Below are 21,336 nucleotides of genomic sequence, written 5' to 3' on the forward strand. Positions count from 1 at the left end.
CAATTTTACTTCTTTTCCAATTTGGATTCCTTTTATTTATGTTTTTATTGTGTGATTGCTGCGGCTAGAACTTCCAATACCGTGTTAATTAGGAATGGTGAGAGTGAACATCTTTGTTCCTTATCTTAGAGGAAAAGCTTTCAGCTTTTCACCATTATGCATGATATTAGCTTGAGTTTTTCATAAATGGCCTTTATTTTGTTGAGATATGTCCCCTCTATACCAACTGTAATGAGAATTTTATCATGAATTAATGTTGTATTTTGTCAGATGATTTTTCTGCATCTATTGAGATGATCATGTCACTTTTGTCCTTTATGTTGATGTGGTATATCACATTGATTAGTTTGTGGATATTGAATCATGCTTGCAACCCTGGGTTAAATCCCACTTGATCATGGTATGTAATCCTTTTTATGTACTGTTGAATTCAGTTAGCTAATACTTTTTTGAGGACTTTTACATCTATAGTCGTTGGAAATATTGGCCTATAATTTTCTTTCTTTCTTTCTTTCTTTCTTTCTTTCTTTCTTTCTTTCTTTCTTTCCTTTTTTTTTTGTGTGTGTGTTTTTTTGTCTGGTTTTGGTATCAGGGTAATGGTGGCCTTATAGAATGAGTCTGGGAGATTTCCCTCCTCCTCAATCTTTTGGAATAGTTTGAGAAGGACAGATTTTTTTAACATTTTTTATTGATTTATAATCATTTTACAATGTTGTGTCAAATTCCAGTGTTCAGCACAATTTTTCAGTCGTACATGGACATATACACACTCATTGTCACATTTTTTTCTCTGTGAGCTACCATAACATTTCGTGTATATTTCCCTGTGCTATACGGTATAATCTTGTTTATCCATTCTACAATTCTGAAATCCCAGTATATCCCTTCCCACTCTCCATCCCCCTGGCAACCACAAGTCTGTATTCTTTGTCTATGAGTCTATTTCTGTCCTGTATTTATGCTTTGTTTTTGTCTGTTTGTTTTGTTTTTATTTTTTAGATTCCACACATGAGCGACCTCATATGGTATTTTTCTTTCTCTTTCTGGCTTACTTCACTTAGAATGACATTCTCCAGGAGCATCCATGTTGCTGCAAATGGCATTATGTAGTCGGTTTTTCTGGCTGAGTAGTATTCCATTGTATAAACATACCACTTCTTCTTTATCCAGTCACCTGTTGATGGACATTTAGGCTGTTTCCATGTCTTGGCTATTGTAAATAGTGCTGCTATGAACACTGGGGTGCAGGTGTCATCCTGAAGTAGGGTTCCTTCTGGATACAAGCCCAGGAGTGGGATTCCTGGGTCATATGATAAGTCTATTCCTAGTCCTTTGAGGAATCTCCACACTGTTTTCCATAGTGGCTGTACCAAACTGCATTCCCACCAGCAGTGTAGGAGGGTTCCCTTTCTCCACAGCCTCTCCAGCATTTGTCATTTGTGGATTTTTGAATGACAGCCATTCTAACTGGTGTGAGGTGATACCTCATTGTAGTTTTGATTTTCATTTCTCTGATAATTAGTGATACTGAGCATTTTTTCATGTGCCTTTTGATCATTTGTATGTCTTACTTGGAGAATTGCTTGTTTAGGTCTTCTGCCTGTTTTTGGATTGGGTTGTTTGTATTTTTCTTATTGAGTCGTATGAGCTGCTTATATATTCTGGAGATCAAGCCTTTGTTGGTTTCATTTGCAAAAATTTTCTCCCATTCCGTATGTTGTCTTCTTGTTTTACTTATGGTTTCCTTTGCTGTGCAGAATGCTTGTAAGTTTCATTAGGTCCCATTTGTTTATTCTTACTTTTATTTCTTCTAGGAGAAAATTTTTGAAATGTATGTCAGATAATGTTTTGCCTATGTTTTCCTCTAGGAGGTTTATTGTATCTTGTCTTATGTTTAAGTCTTTAATCCATTTTGAGTTGATTTTTGTATATGGTGTAAGGGAGTGTTCTAGCTTCATTGTTTTACATGCTGCTGCCCAGTTTTCCCAACACCATTTGCTGAAGAGACTGTCTTTATTCCATTGTATATTCTTGCCTCCTTTGTCGAAGATGAGTTGACCAAAAGTTTGTGGGTTCATTTCTGGGCTCTCTATTCTGTTCCATTGGTCTATATGTCTGTTTTTGTACCAATACTATGCTATCTTGATGACTGTAGCTCTATAGTATTGTCTGAAGTCTGGGAAAGTTGTTCCTCCAGGCTTTCTTTCTCTTCAGTAATGCTTTGGCAATTCTAGGTCTTTGATGGTTCCATATAAATTTTATTATGATTTGTTCTAGTTCTATGAAATATGTCCTGGGTAATTTGATAGGGATTGCATTAAATCTGTAGATTGTCTTGGGCAGTGTGACCATTTTAACAATATTGATTCTTCCAATCCAAGAGCATGAGATCTCTTTCCATTTTTTAAATGCTTCTTTAATTTCCTTCATCAATGGTTTATAGTTTTCTGTGTATAATTCTTTCACCTCCTTGGTTAGATTTATTCCCAGGTATTTTATTACTTTGGGTGCTATTTTAAAGGGGATTGTTTCTTTACTTTCTTTTTCTGTTGATTCATCGTTAGTGTAAAGAAATGCAACTGATTTTTGAACGTTAATCTTGTAACCTGCTACCTTGCTGAATTCTTCGATCAGCTCTAGTAGTTTTTGTGTGGACCTTTTAGGGTTTTCTATATATAGTAACATGTCGTTGATATATAGTGACACTTTTACCTCTTCTTTTCCAATTTGGATCCCTTTTATTTCTCTCTCTTGCCTGATTGCTGTGGCTAGGACTTCCAGGACTATGTTGAATAGGAGTGGTGATGGTGGGCATCCTTGTCTTGTCCCACATTTTAGTGGGAAACTTTTGAGTTTTTCACTGTTGAGTACTATGCTGGCTGTAGGTTTGTCATATATAGCTTTTATTATGTTGGGATATGTTCCCTCTATACTCACTTTGGTGAGAGTTTTTATCATAAATGGGTGTTGAATTTTATCAAATGTTTTTTCTTCATCGATTGAGATGATCATGTGGTTTTTGTCCTTTCTCTTGTTGATATGATGTATTACATTGATTGATTTGCGTATGTTGAACCACCCTTGTGTCCCTGGGATGAACCCCACTTGGTCATGATGTATAATCTTTTTTATGTGTTGTTGGATTCTATTTGCTAAAATTTTGGTGAGGATTTTGGTGTCTATGTTCATCAGTGATATTGGCCTATAATTCTCTTTTTTTGTAGTGTCTTTGCCTGGTTTTGGTATCAGGGTGATGGTGGCTTCATAGAATGCGTTTGGGAGTATTCCCTCCTTTTCAATCGTCTGGAAGAGTTTGAGAAGGACTGGTATGAGTTCTTCTTTGTATGTTTGGTAGAATTCCCCAGTGAAGCCGTCTGGTCCTGGACTTTTATTTGTAGGGAGGTTTTTAATTGCTATTTCTATTTCCTTTCTAGTGATCAGATTGTTCAAGTGGTCAGTTTCTTCTTGATTCAGTCTTAGTGGACAGTATGTTTCCAGAAACTTATCTATCTCCTCTAGGTTATCCAGTTTGGTTCCATATAGTTTTTCTTAAGAGAAGGACAGATATTAACTCCTCTTTATATATTTAGTAGAATTCCCTTATGAAGCTGTCTGGTCATGGAGTTGTTTCCTGGAAGCTTTTTGATTACTTATTAAGTTTCAATACCAGTAATAGGTCTGTTCAGATTATTTCTTCCTGATTCAGTCTTGGAAGATTGTATGTTTCTGGGAATTTATCCATTTCTTCCAGTTTGCCCAATTTGTTGGATATAACTTTGTAGTTTTCTCTTTTGATTGTAATTCTGCAATATAGGTTGTAACTACTCTTTCATTTCTAATTTTACTTGGGTCATCTCTCTTTTTTTTCTCAATGAACTTGGCTAAAGGCTTATCAGTTTTGTTTATCTTTCAAAAAACAGATCTTGTGTTCATTGATCTTCTATTTTTGTCTCTTTCATTTATTTCCATTCTGATCATTATTTCCTTTTTTCTGCTGACTGTGGGTTTTAATTGTTCTTCTTTTCTAATTCCTTTAAATGGTGGATTAGGCTGCTTATTTGAGATTTGCCTTGTGTCTTGAAATAGGCCTGTGTTGCTGTAAACTTTTCTCTTAGAACTGATTTTGCTACATCACCTAAGTTTTGGAAAGTTTTGTCTTTATTTTCATTTGTCTTAGGTATTTTCTGATTTCCTCTTTGATTTCTTTGTTGACTTTAGTTTTTTAGTAGCATGTTGTTTAGTCTCCACTTGTTTATGTTTTTTCCATTTTTCTTCCTGTTCCTTATTTCTAGTTTCATCCTGTTGTGGTCAAATGCTTGATGTAATTTCTGTCTCCTCAAATTTATTTAGATTTGTTTTGTGTTCTAACATGTGATCTATCCTGGAGATGTCTTATATACACTTGAAAAAATGTGCAGTCTGCTGGTTTTGGATGGAATGTCCTATTGATGTCTATTAAGTCCAACTGGCCTAATGTGCCATTTAAGGGCAGTGTTTCCTTATTGATTTTCTGGCTGGATGATCTGTTCATTGATGTAAGTGGGGTGTTAAAGTCCTGTAGTATTATTGTTTTGCAGTCAATTTCTCCTTTTATGTCTGTTAAAATTTGCTTTATATATATTTAGGTGTTTCTATGTTAGGTGTGTATATGTTTACAAATGTTGCATTCTCTTCTTATATTGTCCTTTTATCATTATATAATACTCTTTTTTGTCTTTTATTGTAGACTTTGTTTTAAAGTCTACTTTATTTGTTATGAGTATTGCTACCCAGCTGCCTTGAGGTTTCCATTTGCATGGAAGTATTTTTCTCTGTTTCATTAGGGTTTTTTCCAGGAGTTTTATCTTGTTCTTTCATTTGAAACATATTCCTCTGTCTTCTCATTCTGTTTCACTTTCTCTGTTTTTCTCTATGAAATTAGATGAACTTGTTACCTACCCTGGTCTCGAATATGTGTCCTTATTTGGGAGTTTCCCTATGCAGTATGCATGTACTGAGTGGCTTTGCTAGGAGAGATGGATCTGAAGTGAGCACAGGCCAGATCTTCTCCCAGAGTACACTGGCAGCTGCCACCTTGGTGGAAGGTAGGGCTGGACTTGGAGGGGTTAGAACCAGAACCAGGTGTGAGCCAGGGCTCCTCCTAGGCTCAATGGCAGGCAGTGCCCTATCAGGGGCAGAGCCAGGGCACAACGGGCTGGAGCAGGATCCCTGAAGGAGCAAGGCTTCTCCTTCATGTGATGGCAGTCTCTGCTTTGGTTGTGGGCATGGCTGTGGCTCGAGGGATTCAGGCTGGACTTCTGAGCTTGTTCTACTTTTCCCTTGTGTGCATGCCTTTGTTAGAGGCTGGGACAGGGCTGAAGGGGCTGAAGCCACATTACTAAGCTGCTTCCACTTCTTCCCAAGTATGTGCACTTGTGTGCATGCTGGCAATGATAGTATCCACCTTGGGACTGGTTCTGCTCCTGCCCAAGTGCTCAGGGTGCTTCTACTCTGCCATCTTGATCCCACCTCAGGTAAAAAAAAAAAAAAACTTTTATTGCAGGATAATTTGTGGTGACACTAAGTTGTAAGCAACCTACATTTTATCACTATTGGACTAGATCAGGGAAATCTGATATGTGCATATAATTAAATATTATATATCAATCAGAAAGGAATGAATCACATCTATATACTCCTACATGGGTAAGTCTCAAAAACAATGTAGTAAAAAAAGTAAGAATTAAAATGAGATGTATAACTTCATACCATTTATGTAGTTTTTAAAAACATCTGCAAAAAGTACTGTTTTTTCACACATAAGTACAAGTTAGAAGGTATACATTAAATGACAAATGTGGATACCCTCTAATCAGATATAAATAAATATGTCCCAATATCTTAAAGCAAAAACAAAATCAACAATCCTCCTTGTTACCATATCCCCCTCCCACTGCAATTGAATTTCTCTTCTCCATAGTCACAAGATCAAATAGCTTATTTTTACAGTTTCAACGTCACCCCCTACCCCCACCAAGTTCTACTCCCCTTGTGTTCTTTTGCACCTTGGGCACAGAGAACTGAGTTGCTTAGACTCCTTAGTATAGAACATGCTATCCTTGATCTGTGCAAGCAAGACCCCTCCCTAAACAATATATCTATAAAGTATATCAAACACTGAAAAATACAGAAGATAATACAACAAATGTATGTGAATCCATCACCCATATTTTATAAGTTTTAACATCTTGCCATAGTTTTTCTATAGATTATTTTTTTAAAAAACACACAGTTAAAAACCTTCATTTTTACTCTTCTCCATACAAAAATAACCACTGATAGCACCAGGCCCACCTGCAAGAACAAGGTCTTAGCTGAGAAGTGATAAGATTCAGGGCAGAAGTCACGGCGGAGGGAGTAGAGTGGCCTAACTACCACCACCAGTGGTGAAGCCAATGGTTATGTATTGCTCACTATGTGCCTGGTGCTGTTCTTGTCTTTACATACATTGTCATTTAATTTCTAGAACAATCCTATGCTGTAGTAACCATTTTGTAGGTAAGGAAACTAAAATGCCTAAAGTCATTTAGCTAGTAGGAAGCAGAGCCAGGATTTGAAATTAGACAGTCCGGCTTTAGAGTTCATGCATTCCACCTCTGTGTTATCCTGTCTTAGGAGTATATTAAAAGAATGATTAGCTTTTGTTTTTTCTTTTCTTCAATTATTTCTACCATTTAAATATATATATATTTATATATATATATAATATATATATATAAAATATTCTCCTAAATCTGGATCTTTGGGTGCCATTTCTCCTGCCTGCTTGTTCCTCTGTTCTGCTGCTTGAACTTGGAATCATTTTCCTTCATATTGCACTTTAAATCAGATTTAAAATTTTTTTCTGGTGTTTTCTTTATCCAGAAGTTTGAAGCTTGAAATATCTTTGCACTATAAAAGTTTCACTTATTGTTTTCTTAAACATTATACTAACTTAATGTACCCTCCGAGTGACTGTAAAGTTTTATATCCTGCTATAAAATAGCTCACTATGAATACCTTTTGTATTTGTATTTTCTAGAAACCTTTTGAAATAACAGCATTTTCTTAAATGACTAATTACCCCAAATTTGATGCCTGCGTAATGCTATCCAGCAAGCAGCTGGCTTCATATGAAGAGAAGCTAAGAGCTCCTTTTTGTCTTGTTCATTTAAAATCATTTCTTCTTATTTAATATCTGCAAAGAATGCAGTCACATTATAGTAGAATTTGCTGTTGTAAATTCTGGATTGTTTCCACGGGTTCCGCCTTACATCTGCATGGTGTTTAAAGCCAATGCTTCCTTTCTTTTTGTAGGCATTCAGGGCCTTTTGCCTCATAATCCAATGTCATGCTGAATGACAGAAAATTGAAGTTGAATTTATTTAACTATAGAGAAGGACTGCACAGAACAATATACTTATTTAAGAACTCCTTGCCTCAGGAACTGAAGGAGCTGTCTTGTGCAGGTGGCTTAATCTCTCTGCTGCTTATCCTAACTATGTGCCTTTATTTATTAAGGACAGGAACTGGCCACTCCGCTTCAAGAAACAAAAGGACCCTACTTGTCCTTCAGAACCAATAGTAAACCAATAGGATGCTTATGCCTCATTCAGAACAGCAAAGATATGTCCTGTATATATTCAAAATAATTCTTAGCACTTCTTGATTAGAGAAAATACAACTAAAAGTTTTTAAAAAGCTATGAAAATATATTAGCCAACTCCTAATTATACAATGGTGGACTGTTTACATTATGGTTTATTCACAATGAATCTTTTTTTCTCGATTCTATGTGGTATCTTCTCTCCTTAAGTAAAATGATTTATTTGTTGACATTACTTATATTTTCTGTTTCTGTTTACTTCACATGACAGCCTCTAGGGGTTTCTGTGTTTTAAAGTAAAACATTTATTTGCTTTCCCTATTTTTACTCAGAGATGCTGTAAATACATAGTGAATAATCTGAAGGAAGTGGCTTCCCTACTCATTGGATGCTGTGATTTAAAGACTATAGTATCCATGTTTATCTTCAAATAGGGTGAAGGGAAGTTTAGGTGGGTAGGTAGGGAGAATAATACCGAAAGTATAATAGCTTTTCCTTTCTTGAGTTGGATCATAATTGTGTAGTTTATTTTCCTTTAAATCTAATAAGTCCTGTGACTGTGATGCACAAGTATATTCAGATATGATCCTAAGACTACTTCACAATGCTGTAAAAATGGGTTTGAATTAGCTGCCATTTTACTGTATACTGTTCTACCAATGATCAGGTAATTGAGAATTAATTGCATAAAATTCACATGTCAATTACCAATTTTTGGAGTTTTTTTTTAAGATAATCAGTTTTTCCTCTTAACAATAGCTGTATTTAGAAGTTATTACATAGACTTTATCACATGGGCTCAGATCTATGCTTTGTCTAGTTTAAGATTATATCCTGACGAAAGCACCAAGGGATATTTAATAGGAAGGCATAATTGTTCTCTCTGATGTCCGTGTTATAAAGTCAGTCACAGTGATACCCATACTTGTCTTAATATCTTTCATTAATTATAATATATTAATTTTAAAATTTTCAAAAATTAAAATCTAAACCATCTCTTGGAGTTAGACATTACACTAATTTACTACATATTTTATGTAGTAGTAAATAATACTTTTCATTTGTTGTAAATATACATCTTTAAAGATTCTGGGATATGCTAGTCACATATATAGCTGCACTAACCACACTTCCATGGACAAATATCATATCTCCTTGTAGCTTTCATATTTTAACAGTCAGTGTAAGAAAGTTAGAAAGGTGAAGACTTTGGGGTAAGGCCAGCTTGAGTTTGAATCGCGAGATCACTTTTAACTAGCTTTGTGATCTTTGACAAGTTAGTTAATTACTCTAATCCTTAGAGCCATCTGGTAAAAATAAAATATATACCTGTTTTTCATGATAGCTGTGACTATAAATTAAACAATATAGGAGAAAGCACTCTGCAGTTTCTGGAATAGTACACCATCAACAAACAACTTCTTTCCCTCCTTATTCATCAGAGAATAGGTAGAAATGTTTTAGCTGTGCCTGTGTGATTAGAACTGCCTGCAAGCCCACATGTACTTAATAACAAAGCAACACATTCATTAGAGCCTGTCTTGTGTCAGAAGGTTACACTCAAAACTAAATTCTCCGTGTGTATGTCATTTTGTCTTTTCTCTCATATAATGATATCACTTGATAAGTGGAAAAGATATACTGCACATATATTACCTATAAGGTAAGTCTATATTGAATTACATATTTATTTAAGGGGTCATTTTCTCAGTTTGATCCCCTCACCAGAGTTTAAAATCTTGTCAGCTTGGCTGCTGACTAATGCATTTACTAACTGTAAGATATTAGGCAAGAGAATCAGAGAATATCTCATTTTTACTCATCTGAAAAACAGGGCTATTCACACTTACATGGCAGTTTGAGGGACAACATTAAATAGTATATGTGGATGTGCTATATTTATACCAATATTTAGTAAAGTCTAGTTAAAACATTTGCTTAGAGGGAATTTATTTTCTGATTTAAGGAACTGCCTCATCATCATAAAACAAAGGAGAAAAGTTAAGAGGACAGATAGAAGATACATATAAAAAGTCTATATGTTCATACAGATGCATAAAGATTTTGAAGTTTCCTGTTAAAATGTTATTAAAACAGCTGAACAGATGTAGCATGGAAATTTTTTAAATTGCAGTGTTTTAAATTGTTTTTTTCATAGAAATCAGTTAGTCCACCTGTGTCAGTTTGTTTTCCACCTTATTCCCAAAAAGAGTACCAACAGGGCTGTTACTGGGGCTGGGGTTTGGATGCTAGTCCACACAGACAGACTAGTGATGGGACTCGGGTCGTTCAAGCAATTTGTTCTTTTTGCTCTAGTTTCAGTTCTGCCTCCACACACATTAGACATGGCTACTTGAATAGTCTTCCTCAAACACTACTTGAATTCCCCAGTTCAAGACTCTAGGAAGCCAATTTCCTGCTTATATTTTCTTGGCTTTGAAAGTCATTAAAATGCCTGTTAGGTACTACCCAGAGTTAGCAGATTCCGTAACAGAAGCCTTGCACATGGTCTGTCTATTTCAGTTCTATACCAGAAGCCTCAGCAGTACTTCTCAGTTCCAGGCCACAAGAACCAGCTCAGGCAGTCAAGTGTTTCAGAAGTGAGCCACGTGATCAAAAAATCCATGTGTGTGCCAGCAACATAAATTTCCTTCAAAAAAATTAGTAAAATTTAACCCATTAGCTGTTTGAAAATTAGCATGATGTTGGGGGCAGAAAGAGGCCAATAAATTGAGTCTGTCAAAACCTGTTAATTCTGTGGAGTTTCAGAGTAAGGATGAGTTGCATATGGTCATCCAAGCAAAGTGGAATAAACAGCTGTATTATTCTCCAGGAGCTGAGTGGCAGCTCTAAAAGAATTCTGTTTACTCTATGAAAATATCTGGACACCTAAAATGTACTAATCAGATGAATACATTATGTCATTCCAGATTTACAGTGTCAAGTAGAAGCACTTGGGCTAAAACTTCAGAAGGCAGTGACTGAGATGGACAACTACAAAGAAAAGCTCATGTAAGATGGTGAATATTAAACAACCCGTAAGAGTTTAGAAAGACCCCGACGTGTTCTCTGTGACTCTACTGCTGTTTTTCTCAGCTATTTTTCTGGCCTAGATTGTATATTGAAGGACCTGTAAAAATTTTTAAATATGTGAAATTTTTAAAATTTTTCTTTATCTCAGTAAGAAATGTTTCTTTATCTCAGTAAGAAACTTAACCTATTCAGAGACCAGAATTTTCCCTGGTTGTTGAAATATAGTAATTTCATATTCTCTGAACTTGTTCTCTTATCGGCTCTTTATTATCTGTCCAGAAGAAATAATATTGAAGTTATTTCTTAAAATTGTCAATTTTAGGTTCAAAAGGACAGTTGAGTATCTTTGAAATGCTTGAGTATTTATTCTTCATATAAATGAGAAAGAAGATATTGAAAAACAAATGATAAGAAAATGCCCTTGTAAAATATCCAGAACACTATTTTAAGAATGATTTTATTTCAGAAATTTCAAAAATTGTAGTATAAATATAGTACATCTGTACTTATAATACTAAAATAGAATTTGTGTAATCTTTGAAAAGTAAATTCTTTTCCTTTGTGGTATATAATCCGGTAGCTTTGATTTTCAGTTCCTATATTTTAGAAGGATGAACCACATAAGAAATATAAATATTTAGAATGCTTAGCAACCAAATGTTGTGTTGACCATGGACTACTCCTAAGAACAATATGTTCAACAAAATTTTTAACTACACAAGAAAGAACAAATTCCAAAAATATTCTGTCAAATTAATGTATGCTTTGATTTGTAGCAAAATAAATTATTTTTGAAAGCCAAGAAAAACCAAATGTTAATTCTTTATAACACTGTGGTCCATAGTACAGTAAATAATAGTTCAACTGTGTATGATGGTTGGGGTTGAAGGAATGAGTGGACAAGGGGTCCTAGGATGACTCATAGGCCCAGCAAGCAGCTTTCTTGATGAGAAGAAACATGAAAAAGAAAAGCAAGATGGGGATTGCCAGAAAATAAGCATTAGGCTCCACCCTCTAGTTACATCAGGGAGGTCTTTGGCCACATGGATATCTCATGTGGAGGGCCGCCTGGGCAGGGCACAGTTACTGTGTGACTTTGGCTTCATGGAGCTCAAGAAGTGAAGAGGACACAGCCCAAGCATAGGGAGGTAGGGCTGGTACCCAGCTAAGCTAAAAGGGAGTTTGTAGACATGCTAAGACTCAGCATATAGAGTGGAGTCCTGGCATATTAGGAGAGATGCTAACCACAGAAATAAACATACTGAGGAAAAGGAGTAAAGCTCATTGGGTGTGATGTAAATTGAGTATTACTGAATAAATTTGCACAGAATTCTCATACCAGGAGCCTGCTCATTTCATATTAACACATGCTTTGTGGTATTTTTTGTTGATTATATTTTTAACATAATTTATGAGTGCTGAGAAATGGTAAGAGTCAGAGTAGATTGGAGTTTGAGGGAGAAATATACCACCTCACTGAAGTCCATCAAATGAATTACCTGGGGAAAATCACTCTACAGTTGCAGAAATGCTGATGCTGTTGTTTCAGTTTATAAAATTGGTGCTTCCTACCTGTATGAGAACTTCTTAAAATTAGAAAATGGACAGAGTATCCACTTTTACAAAATTTGAGTTATGAAAGAAAGAGCCACTTAAATGGTTCCCACTGCTTGAGGCCTTTCTCTGTGCTACCTGTACCTGTCTCTTCCATCTCTACTCCGTCTACCTTCCTTCACTGCTAACATGAAGTTAAGTAGGGTAGGCATTTATGGTCAGAGCCTGAGTGGGATTATTCAGGGTATTCAGAGCTCAGGAGGTCCCCAGTAGTATACACCTACTATTTTATTATAGGTTAAAACCAGATTCTTAAGTGGGCCATTTTGAAGTCAAAATAACTCACTGAAAAAATTTTTGACATACAATTTCTTAGTAAATTAGAGATTTATTATACATACCCAAACCTTTTTGAACTTCCAGAAATTGGAAGGTGCTATGAAACCAAGTTTCTTTAAATTTTTAATCCTCATCCTTGTTGGGGTTGGGGGTAGAAATGAGTTTTGCCTATCCAACTTAAGATAATTGTTTTGTTTAAAGATTTTTAAATGTCTAGATATAAATTTTGTGGGTTTTTACTTAAGGGAAAGAGGCAATTTTTAAATGGATGAACTTGAGGTTCTTTTTTTCCCAATATTTTTAAGAAAATATTTTCCAAGATTTATAAGAAATTTGCTATGTATTTGAGAGTAGACATTTTATCAGTTAGGATGTTTTAAGCTATAAGTAACAGAAGTTGAGTGGTTTCAGGTTTAGTCAATCCAGCAAGTCAATAACGTTACCAAGGATCTTGATGTTCCTTCTGTCTCCATTCTGCTGCCCTCAGCACTGGCTTCACCCCAAGGCTAAGTCCCTTGTGATCTTGAGGTGGCTGCAGTTCCAGGTACTACATCTGTATGTAACCATCCCAGAGGCAGGAAGTGCCTGTTCTTCTGGTGTCTCTTTAGAAGTGAGATAAAATTTCCCAGAAGCCACGAAACAGCCCCCTCCTTACATCTCTTTGGCTAGAATCTTTACACACCTCTCCTAAATGAATCACTGGCCAGGGGGACAAGACTACCACATTTAGCTCACACCAAGCAGGATTTATTCTGAGAAAGACGATAATGAGGGCTAGGAGGAAAGCTATAGTGCATGTCTGGAAGGTAACCAGTCATGTTTGCTAAAGAGGTAGTATGTAAATGATGCCCTGAAAAGTGATGACATTTTCTACAAATTGTATTTGTGTCATAATATGGATGCTGTAAGTAATGAAAAATATGGATGCTGTGAAATGCAGCTTTATTACTTTTAAGTGTGTCTGTGTGTGTGTGTGTAGGTTAGGAAATATACTTTTATAACATATATATATATATATATAGATATAGATAGATGACATAGTAAATAAGACTAACAAGAGAGATTGCTATAGAAGGTGAAAAACTTTTAGAAATTCCTGAGAGAGAATACATAGTCAACTCTACAAAGGAATAAACCAGTTTCAATTATGTGGTGGGCATGTGACAGGCAGGACCTCTCTTGGAATCGTTAACAGAGAGAAGGGAGTGGGATCTGGCAAACCTTCAAAACAGTGGTTCTCAAACTCCAATCTGCAGAGGAATCTTGAGGAGCTTATTGAAACTTATATTATGCTATGACCTCCCCCACAGACCCAATCCCAGGATCAGTTTCTGGGCTCCATTCCCACAGATATTGTGATTTTACATTTGGGTTGTGGTGGGTCCGAGTAATCTGCATTTTTAATGCACTCCTCACGTGATTCTGATTCAAGTGGTCCAGTGCAGTCCACTGTGAGGAATTATATTTGCAACATTTAAGCCACTGGCCCCTCACCACCCCCTGCCCCACCAATCAACAGGTCTTTTCTAAAGCAGCATTCGCAAGGCATCTGCAGAATAAAGCAGTGCATGTGGGGACTGGAGCTAGGGAGCCTGTCAGCTACTGAACCCCAGGAGAGGCCAGGGTCCCTACATCCCAAGACAAACCTCCAGTGTCCCCACCATACCCTGCCCCTTCATCACAACCTTCAGAAACAGTCTAGAGCAACAATAAACGGAAAAGCAGACAAGTTAACAGAGAATCTTAGGCTGAGGATGAACACCCAACCAAAGATTACCAGGTATGTGAGAAAAACCTTCCCCCAACCTTATTTACTCCAGGTGGCTTGGAACTCACACAGGGAAACACCCAAGAAAATTAAAAATAGCAAATCAAGATAAATTTTGAAAGTTAATATATCCTTCAAAGTATGTCTAGGATTGTAACCTTAAAGAACAGGCTGTTACAAAAAAAACTATTAGGAATTTGAGAGACTAAAAATATGATTAGAAAAATGATTCCATTCATGTCAAAAATGTATCTGAATGTATACCCAGGTATATATAGATTCAAATTCATTGAATAAATGATTGGTAGGATTACACCAGTTTCCTCTGGACATGAGAGTCGTGGGGGTGGGTGTGGAGACTCTTATTTCACTCTGTATACCTATATATTGCTTAACTAGCTTACAGTGTGAGTGTATTCATTTTCACATATGTAATGACAAGAACAAAATTCACTGAAAGTAATTTATAATTTATCAGTTACCAGTGAATACATCTGAAGTGGCTATATAAAATATACTTTCTAATTTGGGGACCTTTGTAACCTACTTACACTTTAGTTTTATTAGCAGCCACCTCTTCCTCATTTAACTAATAATTGTAAGCAATAATCAGCTATGACCATCATAGACTTCTAATTTATAAAGCTCTTACTTGACCTTTCAGGAGCATTTTACACAGTTGAGATGTCCTTGGAACATTATTATTGCCTTCTGAGATACAATGTTCTGATTTTCCTCTTTCCTCTGGTCATTCATGAGAATTTTTTGCCTAGCAAGCAGGTGGCCTAGTGGCAATCCAGTGTCAGAGTACAGATCCACTTTTTATGTGATCCTAGATTTAACAGGCTAAGTTTCCTTCAGTCACTCATTTAATACAAAATGCTCATTGAGAGGCAATCTATGTGCCATGACTGTTGTGTACAGGCACTAGATATTGCAGTAACAAGATTGACAAGCTACAGTAGAGCTGTTTAGGTAATTTCAGGTAATATTAAGTGCTGCAAAAATATAAAACAGGCATAAAAGAATGTGAATGATAGGCAGGAGTGGTATATTTTTGATAGAGTGGCAGCCCTGAGCAAATGGCCTTAGAGTTAAGATCCAAGTAACAGAAAGGCGCTAACAGTGTTAATAAGCTAACATCTGGAAGCAGAGGGATCAAGGATAGGCCCTAAATTCTTGAGAGTGAGTTTTACAAGTTAAAGAAACATGAAGGCCAGTTGTGGTAGACAGAATAATGACTCCCAAAGATTTTTATGTCCTGATCCCTGAAATCTGTGTGTACATTGCCCCATTTGGCAAAAGGGACTTTGCACATGTGATTAAATTAAGGATTTAGAGGTGGGGAGATTATCCTGGATTATTCAGGCAGGCCCAGTATAATTGCAAAGGTTCTTGTAAAGTGAAAGCACAAGGGTCAGAGTCACAAAAGTAGGTGTGAGGAGGGAAACGGGGGTTGAAGTGATGTGATTTGAAGATGGAGGAAGGGACCACAATCCAAGAAATGCAGGTGGTCTCTAGAAGCTGGAAAAGGCAAGGAAACAGCTTCTCTGGAGCTGCCAGGAGGAATACAGCCCTAGTGACATCAGAGTTTTGGGCAGGAGAGTGAACTGATCTGGTCTGTTTAAAAAGGTCAGTATGGTTACTACATGGAGAATGCAATGAAATGGGAGTAGAGAGTGATCAGGGAGGCTCAGTGGGAGACTGCATTCATCCAAGTGAAAACTGACTGATTTAGTGTAAGGCTACAGTGTGGAGATGGAAAGGAATATATGCTGGGGGTCAATCTGACAGGATTTACTGATGGAGTGGATGTGGCTGGAGAGGAGGAAGACTGGAAAAGAAAGAAAATAATAAAGGATGGGGTTTGGGACTTTTCTACACCAATGTAGATGGTTGAGAGGCAGTAGTGTATGGTGACTAACAGCCTAGAAGCCAGATCCAGACGGCCAGGGTTCAAATTTTTGCAGTACTACTTAGCGTGTTACTTATCTCTCTGTTCTCAGCTTCCTCAACTGTAACAAAGGCTGAATAAGGGCTGTTTTGAGGGCAGAGTGAGATGTACAAGGTGTTACCTATTAGTATCATTATGTGTTGGTGCCATTTACTGAAGTGGAAATTCTGTAAAAGAAACAGATATGAGGGAAATAAAAAACAACGCTTTTGATCTGTTAGATTTGGGATGCCTTTTGGACAGCAAAGAAGGCAGTTTGAGAATGGCTATTTCATACAAAGGAGTGGAATGGTACAACCCTTGCCTTTCAAATTAGAAGAAAATGTCCAATTACTTTATCTTATTTCCTTTGCTTTGATTGGCAGAAGCAGCAGGGGCCTTTCTGAAGGCTTATTGAAAGCAGTTCAAGAGAAAGGATTAACACTGTTTGCTGAGAGTAAAAGAAGGAATGCAGTGTTTAAAGAGATGTAGGCATTCTTTCTGTTCCTTCCAATTCACCCCATCCTAATGAAAGTGAAGATCACAACTGGTCAGTGAAGGGCAGATCATAGAAAGGGTGCTTAACGGGCATGGGGGTGAGAGCTGACCATGGTGAGGGGAGCTCTCGGGGTGGTAGACTCTAGGGCTTTTTTTTTTTCTTTAATTGCAGCCAAAATTACTTGTCCACATGGTCAAATAGCCACTTAAAGGAGTTCTCCTGTCCCTGCCTCTAGATTTGGAAAAGTGTGTTAGAGTCTGAGCATAGAGTGAAAGTTGTGGTTGGGGCTGCTGAATCTCAAAGCATTTCTAAAAGGAACATTTTTGTTTGATTTCAATGCAAATGTATAAAACCTGGGAACTACAGGAATACACAAAACAGAACATCATATTTATATTTCAGTATATCCTTATACTCCCTTTTTCTGAGTAATGCATATTTTAAATATTTTCACTTAGTAACATATCCTGGAAATTTTCCCATGCCGTCACATGATATATTTATAGTTATTAAATGACTATGTAGTAGTCAAATCTGTGAATGAACCATAACGTATTGACTAACCCCTTGTATTTTAAAATGTCCAAATTTTTCTCTTTTATAAGTAAGGTACTCTGAAAATTCATATAGATAAATCTTTCTCTTTTTTTCCCATTTATTTATGTATTTATTTTAGTTTTATTTTATTGATTTATAGTCAGTTTACAATGTTGTGTCAATTTCCAGTGTAAAGCACAATTTTTCAGTCATACATGAATAGATAAATCCTTCTATTGTCACACATTTATTTCCTTAGGATAGTTTTTGCTAGAATGAAACTTGTGTAAAGGCTTTTAAAGGTAATGATTCATTACCCTCCAATAAGATTATACTGATTTATAATCTTAGCAGCGTTTGTAAATACCCATTTCTCCACTTTCTAACTTATACTGGGTATTATAAAAAAAATTGTTCCTTTAATTAATGAAAAATCGTACCCCTGCATATTTGGCTCTTTCCTTTGTGACTCACCTGAGCACAACCTTTGCCCACTTTTCTAACGGCGTATTACTCTTTTCCTTATTCTTTCTTTTCTAATATTTTATTTGGAAATAATTTCAAACTTACAAAAAGTTGTAAACATCATGATAGCACAAAGAGCACCCTAGTAGTCTCTACCCACACTCACCTATTATTAACATTTAACCCATTTGTTTTCTCTTCACCCCTACTGCTGTCCCTCCATCCCTTTTTCTCTCTCTTCCCCCAAAACCCACACACAATTTTTTTCCTGTACCATTTGAGGATAAGTTACCAACAACATGATCTTTTACTTCTAAATACTTCAGCCTGTCTTTCCTCAGGACAGTGATACTTTGCATAACCAGCAGAGTAATCAATGTCATTGACTTTAATCTACCACTCGTATTCTGACTTTGTCAATGGGCCTTTATAGCACTTTCTTCTCTAGCACACAATCCAGGTAGTGTCAGCCTTCTTGGTATGTCTCTTTAGCCTCCTTAAACCTGAAATATTTCTAGCCTGTCTTTGTCTTTTTAAGACATGGACATTTTTGAAGAATGCAGAATCCTGCATACTTTTTTAAAATTAAAACCAATTTTTATTTTGTATTTTTCTGATGTTTCCTCTTGATTGGATTAAGGATATGTACTCTCAGCCAGACAACCACATAGGTGAGGATGTGCACGTCTCAGAGCATCACACCTGGAGGCACACGACCATTTGCCCCATTGGTGATGTTAATTTTAGTCACTTGATCAAGATATTGCTTAATTTTTCCACTGTATTATTATGAGGCTTTTTGCTCCCTTTCAACTAGTAAACAGTCTATAAGAGACATTTTAAATACATGCAAATGCTCTACTTTTCATCAATATTTACCCCTAGATGTAACATCCATTAATGATTTTTGCCTTATCCAGTCTTTATCACAGTCATCACTAGATAATGATTTTTCCAACTCCCTCCCCATGTATCAGTGAGCCCTCAGCATTCTACTTTGAGTAAGGGCTTCCCTTCTTCCGTTATTGATTTATTTATTATTCGTATGGACTCATGAACCCCTATTTTCAATAGTTTACAATTTATCACTGTACTTATTATTTAGGTGCACAGACTGTCCTAAGGTTAGCCAGTGGGGGCCCCTTCAGGCTGGCTCTTGTGACATCTGACCAAGATCCCATTGTCTTTTATAAGCACTTTCCTACTTTCTGGTATAACGAGGTGTTTCAGATATGCCTACTCAGCCCCAACCTTGGAATCAGCTATTTCTCTGAGCAGTCCTGGTTCCTCTGAGTGGGAATGGTATTAAAGACCAATATCTAGGCCCTAAATATTAATTCATGTGCTACTTGATTCTGGTAATGGTTTCATGGGCTTATATACATGTCAAATTTGTCAAACTGTATGTAATTTATTGTATGTCAGTACAATACCTAAATGAAGCTATTTTACAAAAAGTGGCTAATAAAGGAAAAAATTTTTTACAAAAGAAAAAGTAAAACTAAAATACAGTGTTAAAGGATAAAACTTGGGCAATAAAACTCCAAAGAAAAAGTGATTACCATAAAATTCATGAGAATGGTCATTTTAGGGAGGGCTATGACTAGGACCAGGGGCATGAAGCTCCTAGGCTAGCTGGTGGATACAAGGGTTTTCTCCTTAAAATAATTCATTATGTAATTGTTTATGCAATTTTTTGTAGCTTACAGTTTTATATTTCACAATAAAAAGGTTTAAAAATAAATGAATGTTGTTCATGTTCATGATATAAATAAATTTTTGTCTATTAGGAATTAAAGTCATTCTGCAGGTAGGGCAACCCTATTAATAATCTAACGTATCTTCGTACATTTATAAACTTGTTATTAAAATAGCTTATAAAGCTATTTTAAGGTACATTCAGATAATGAACTATTAATGAGCAGTCTATACAAACTGAAACTGGAATATTAATCTTTTTTGATATCTTACCTTTTTGAATATTGTTATGACCCAATCATATAAGATCAAAATAAATGTTTATTTCAGTTTTAGAATTTCCATTTTGTTCTTTTTAATGGATTCTATTTCTCTGCTGAGATTCATTATCCTTTCACTAATTAGAGTAGATTTTCCTGTATGTTTTTGAGCAAAGTTATAATTGTGCCTTCAAAAATCCTTGTCTGCTAATTTCAATCTGGGGCATCTCAGAGTCAGTCCCTATTAATTGTCTTTTCTCTTGAGAATAAGCCATGCTTTTCTGTGTCTTCCATGTGGAATAATTTTTATCATATTCTGGACATTGTGAATGTTATGTTATGGAAATTCTGGATTCTATTTCTCCAAATACTATAGTTGGTGGTAGGAGTGGTGTTACTTTAATAATAAACAGGCAATAAATTTGGTCAGCCTCAAACTGCAAACTGTCTCTAGGGCAAATCTCAGTTCAGTTCTTTTATTCTTAACTGGGCTGCTTGGAGTCTGCCTGGGACACATGTAGTTCAGGGCTCAGCCAGACATGTGGACAGAGTTTATATGCAGTATTTGGGACTCCTTCTCTCTGGCTTGCTCCTGTTCAGGATTCACTCTTCACTTTCCAGCAGCAGTGATTGTCCGTAAACACTGTCCTGTAGTTCTTCAAGCCAGAACAACCGTGAGTTTTCTATCAGTTTTCTATCAGGATTTTGGTTTTCCTGCATGGAAATTGCAGACTGGGGCCTGCCTTCAAGTTTGAACATCATTAAAACAAAAAGAAAAACAAAAACAAAACACCTGACCCCATGGCTGCCACTTTTAAGTGTCAGCTTCCCTCCAGAATCTTCCTGCTTTTGGTCACTTTCACATAGGTGTTTTTCTTTTCTTTTCTTTCCTTTTTTAATGTTATCTAAAGCTTACATCGGTCTGATAGAAGGTTACTTGTCCATTATGGAAGTGAACTAAATATTGATTTCTTTAAAGAGTTAATAATATGAAGATGCTAAGAAATTTTTTTATGGCTGAATAAAATGATGATATAGAAAAACACATAGAGTTGGACAAACAGTTTAGGTTATTTTTTGGCAAACAAAAACCCTTTGACTATATATGTCTAATTTCATGGAAATCTGTGTATGTAACCACAAATAGAATATGAAGATAAGAAAAATAATAAAGGAAAAACATGTTTTTAAAAAAGAAAGAAGATTCATTCTATAACTATTTTGAATCATTTGAACCTCTTTTGTATTATTTTAGGAATAAATCTAATGAAGCTGATGAGTGTCAAAGAGAACTTAGAAAACTGAAGTTTGAATCCATTATTTCTGAGTCACGGTATACACTGCAAATTTTTTATTTAATATTTTTAGTAATTGAATTTGAAACCATATTTTAAATAACATTTTATTTAAAATGTACTTATCTTTTCTTATTGTATTCTTTATATATACAATACCTAATTTGAGATTGTAATATATTGAAGCTGTTCATTGATTTTGCCTCTGCCTAGATATGAAAACTTTATAACCACAGAACTGTCTATTTACTTTGCATTCTTAATTTTTTTAAGTTAGAGTTAAAGTCTTTAGTTTTAAGTGAAATGTTTACATATCTTTAATAAAGATGAA

General features: G+C 35.8%; 1 protein-coding gene across 5 annotated transcripts in view; it reads left to right on the forward strand.

Annotated features, from left to right (window-relative positions):
* LEKR1 (leucine, glutamate and lysine rich 1) overlaps nucleotides 1-21,336 on the forward strand; it is a 192,324-nt gene that overhangs the window by 117,623 nt on the left and 53,365 nt on the right. For all 5 annotated transcript variants that reach the window (XM_072959700.1, XM_072959696.1, XM_072959713.1 and 2 more), the window contains 2 exons: nucleotides 10,555-10,636; nucleotides 20,966-21,043. In XM_072959700.1, the coding sequence (XP_072815801.1) occupies nucleotides 10,555-10,636; nucleotides 20,966-21,043 (160 nt within the window). The remainder of the gene's footprint in view (nucleotides 1-10,554; nucleotides 10,637-20,965; nucleotides 21,044-21,336) is intronic.

The sequence above is a fragment of the Vicugna pacos genome, chromosome 1 (assembly GCF_048564905.1).
Source record: "Vicugna pacos chromosome 1, VicPac4, whole genome shotgun sequence".
Taxonomy (NCBI): Eukaryota; Metazoa; Chordata; class Mammalia; order Artiodactyla; family Camelidae; genus Vicugna; species Vicugna pacos.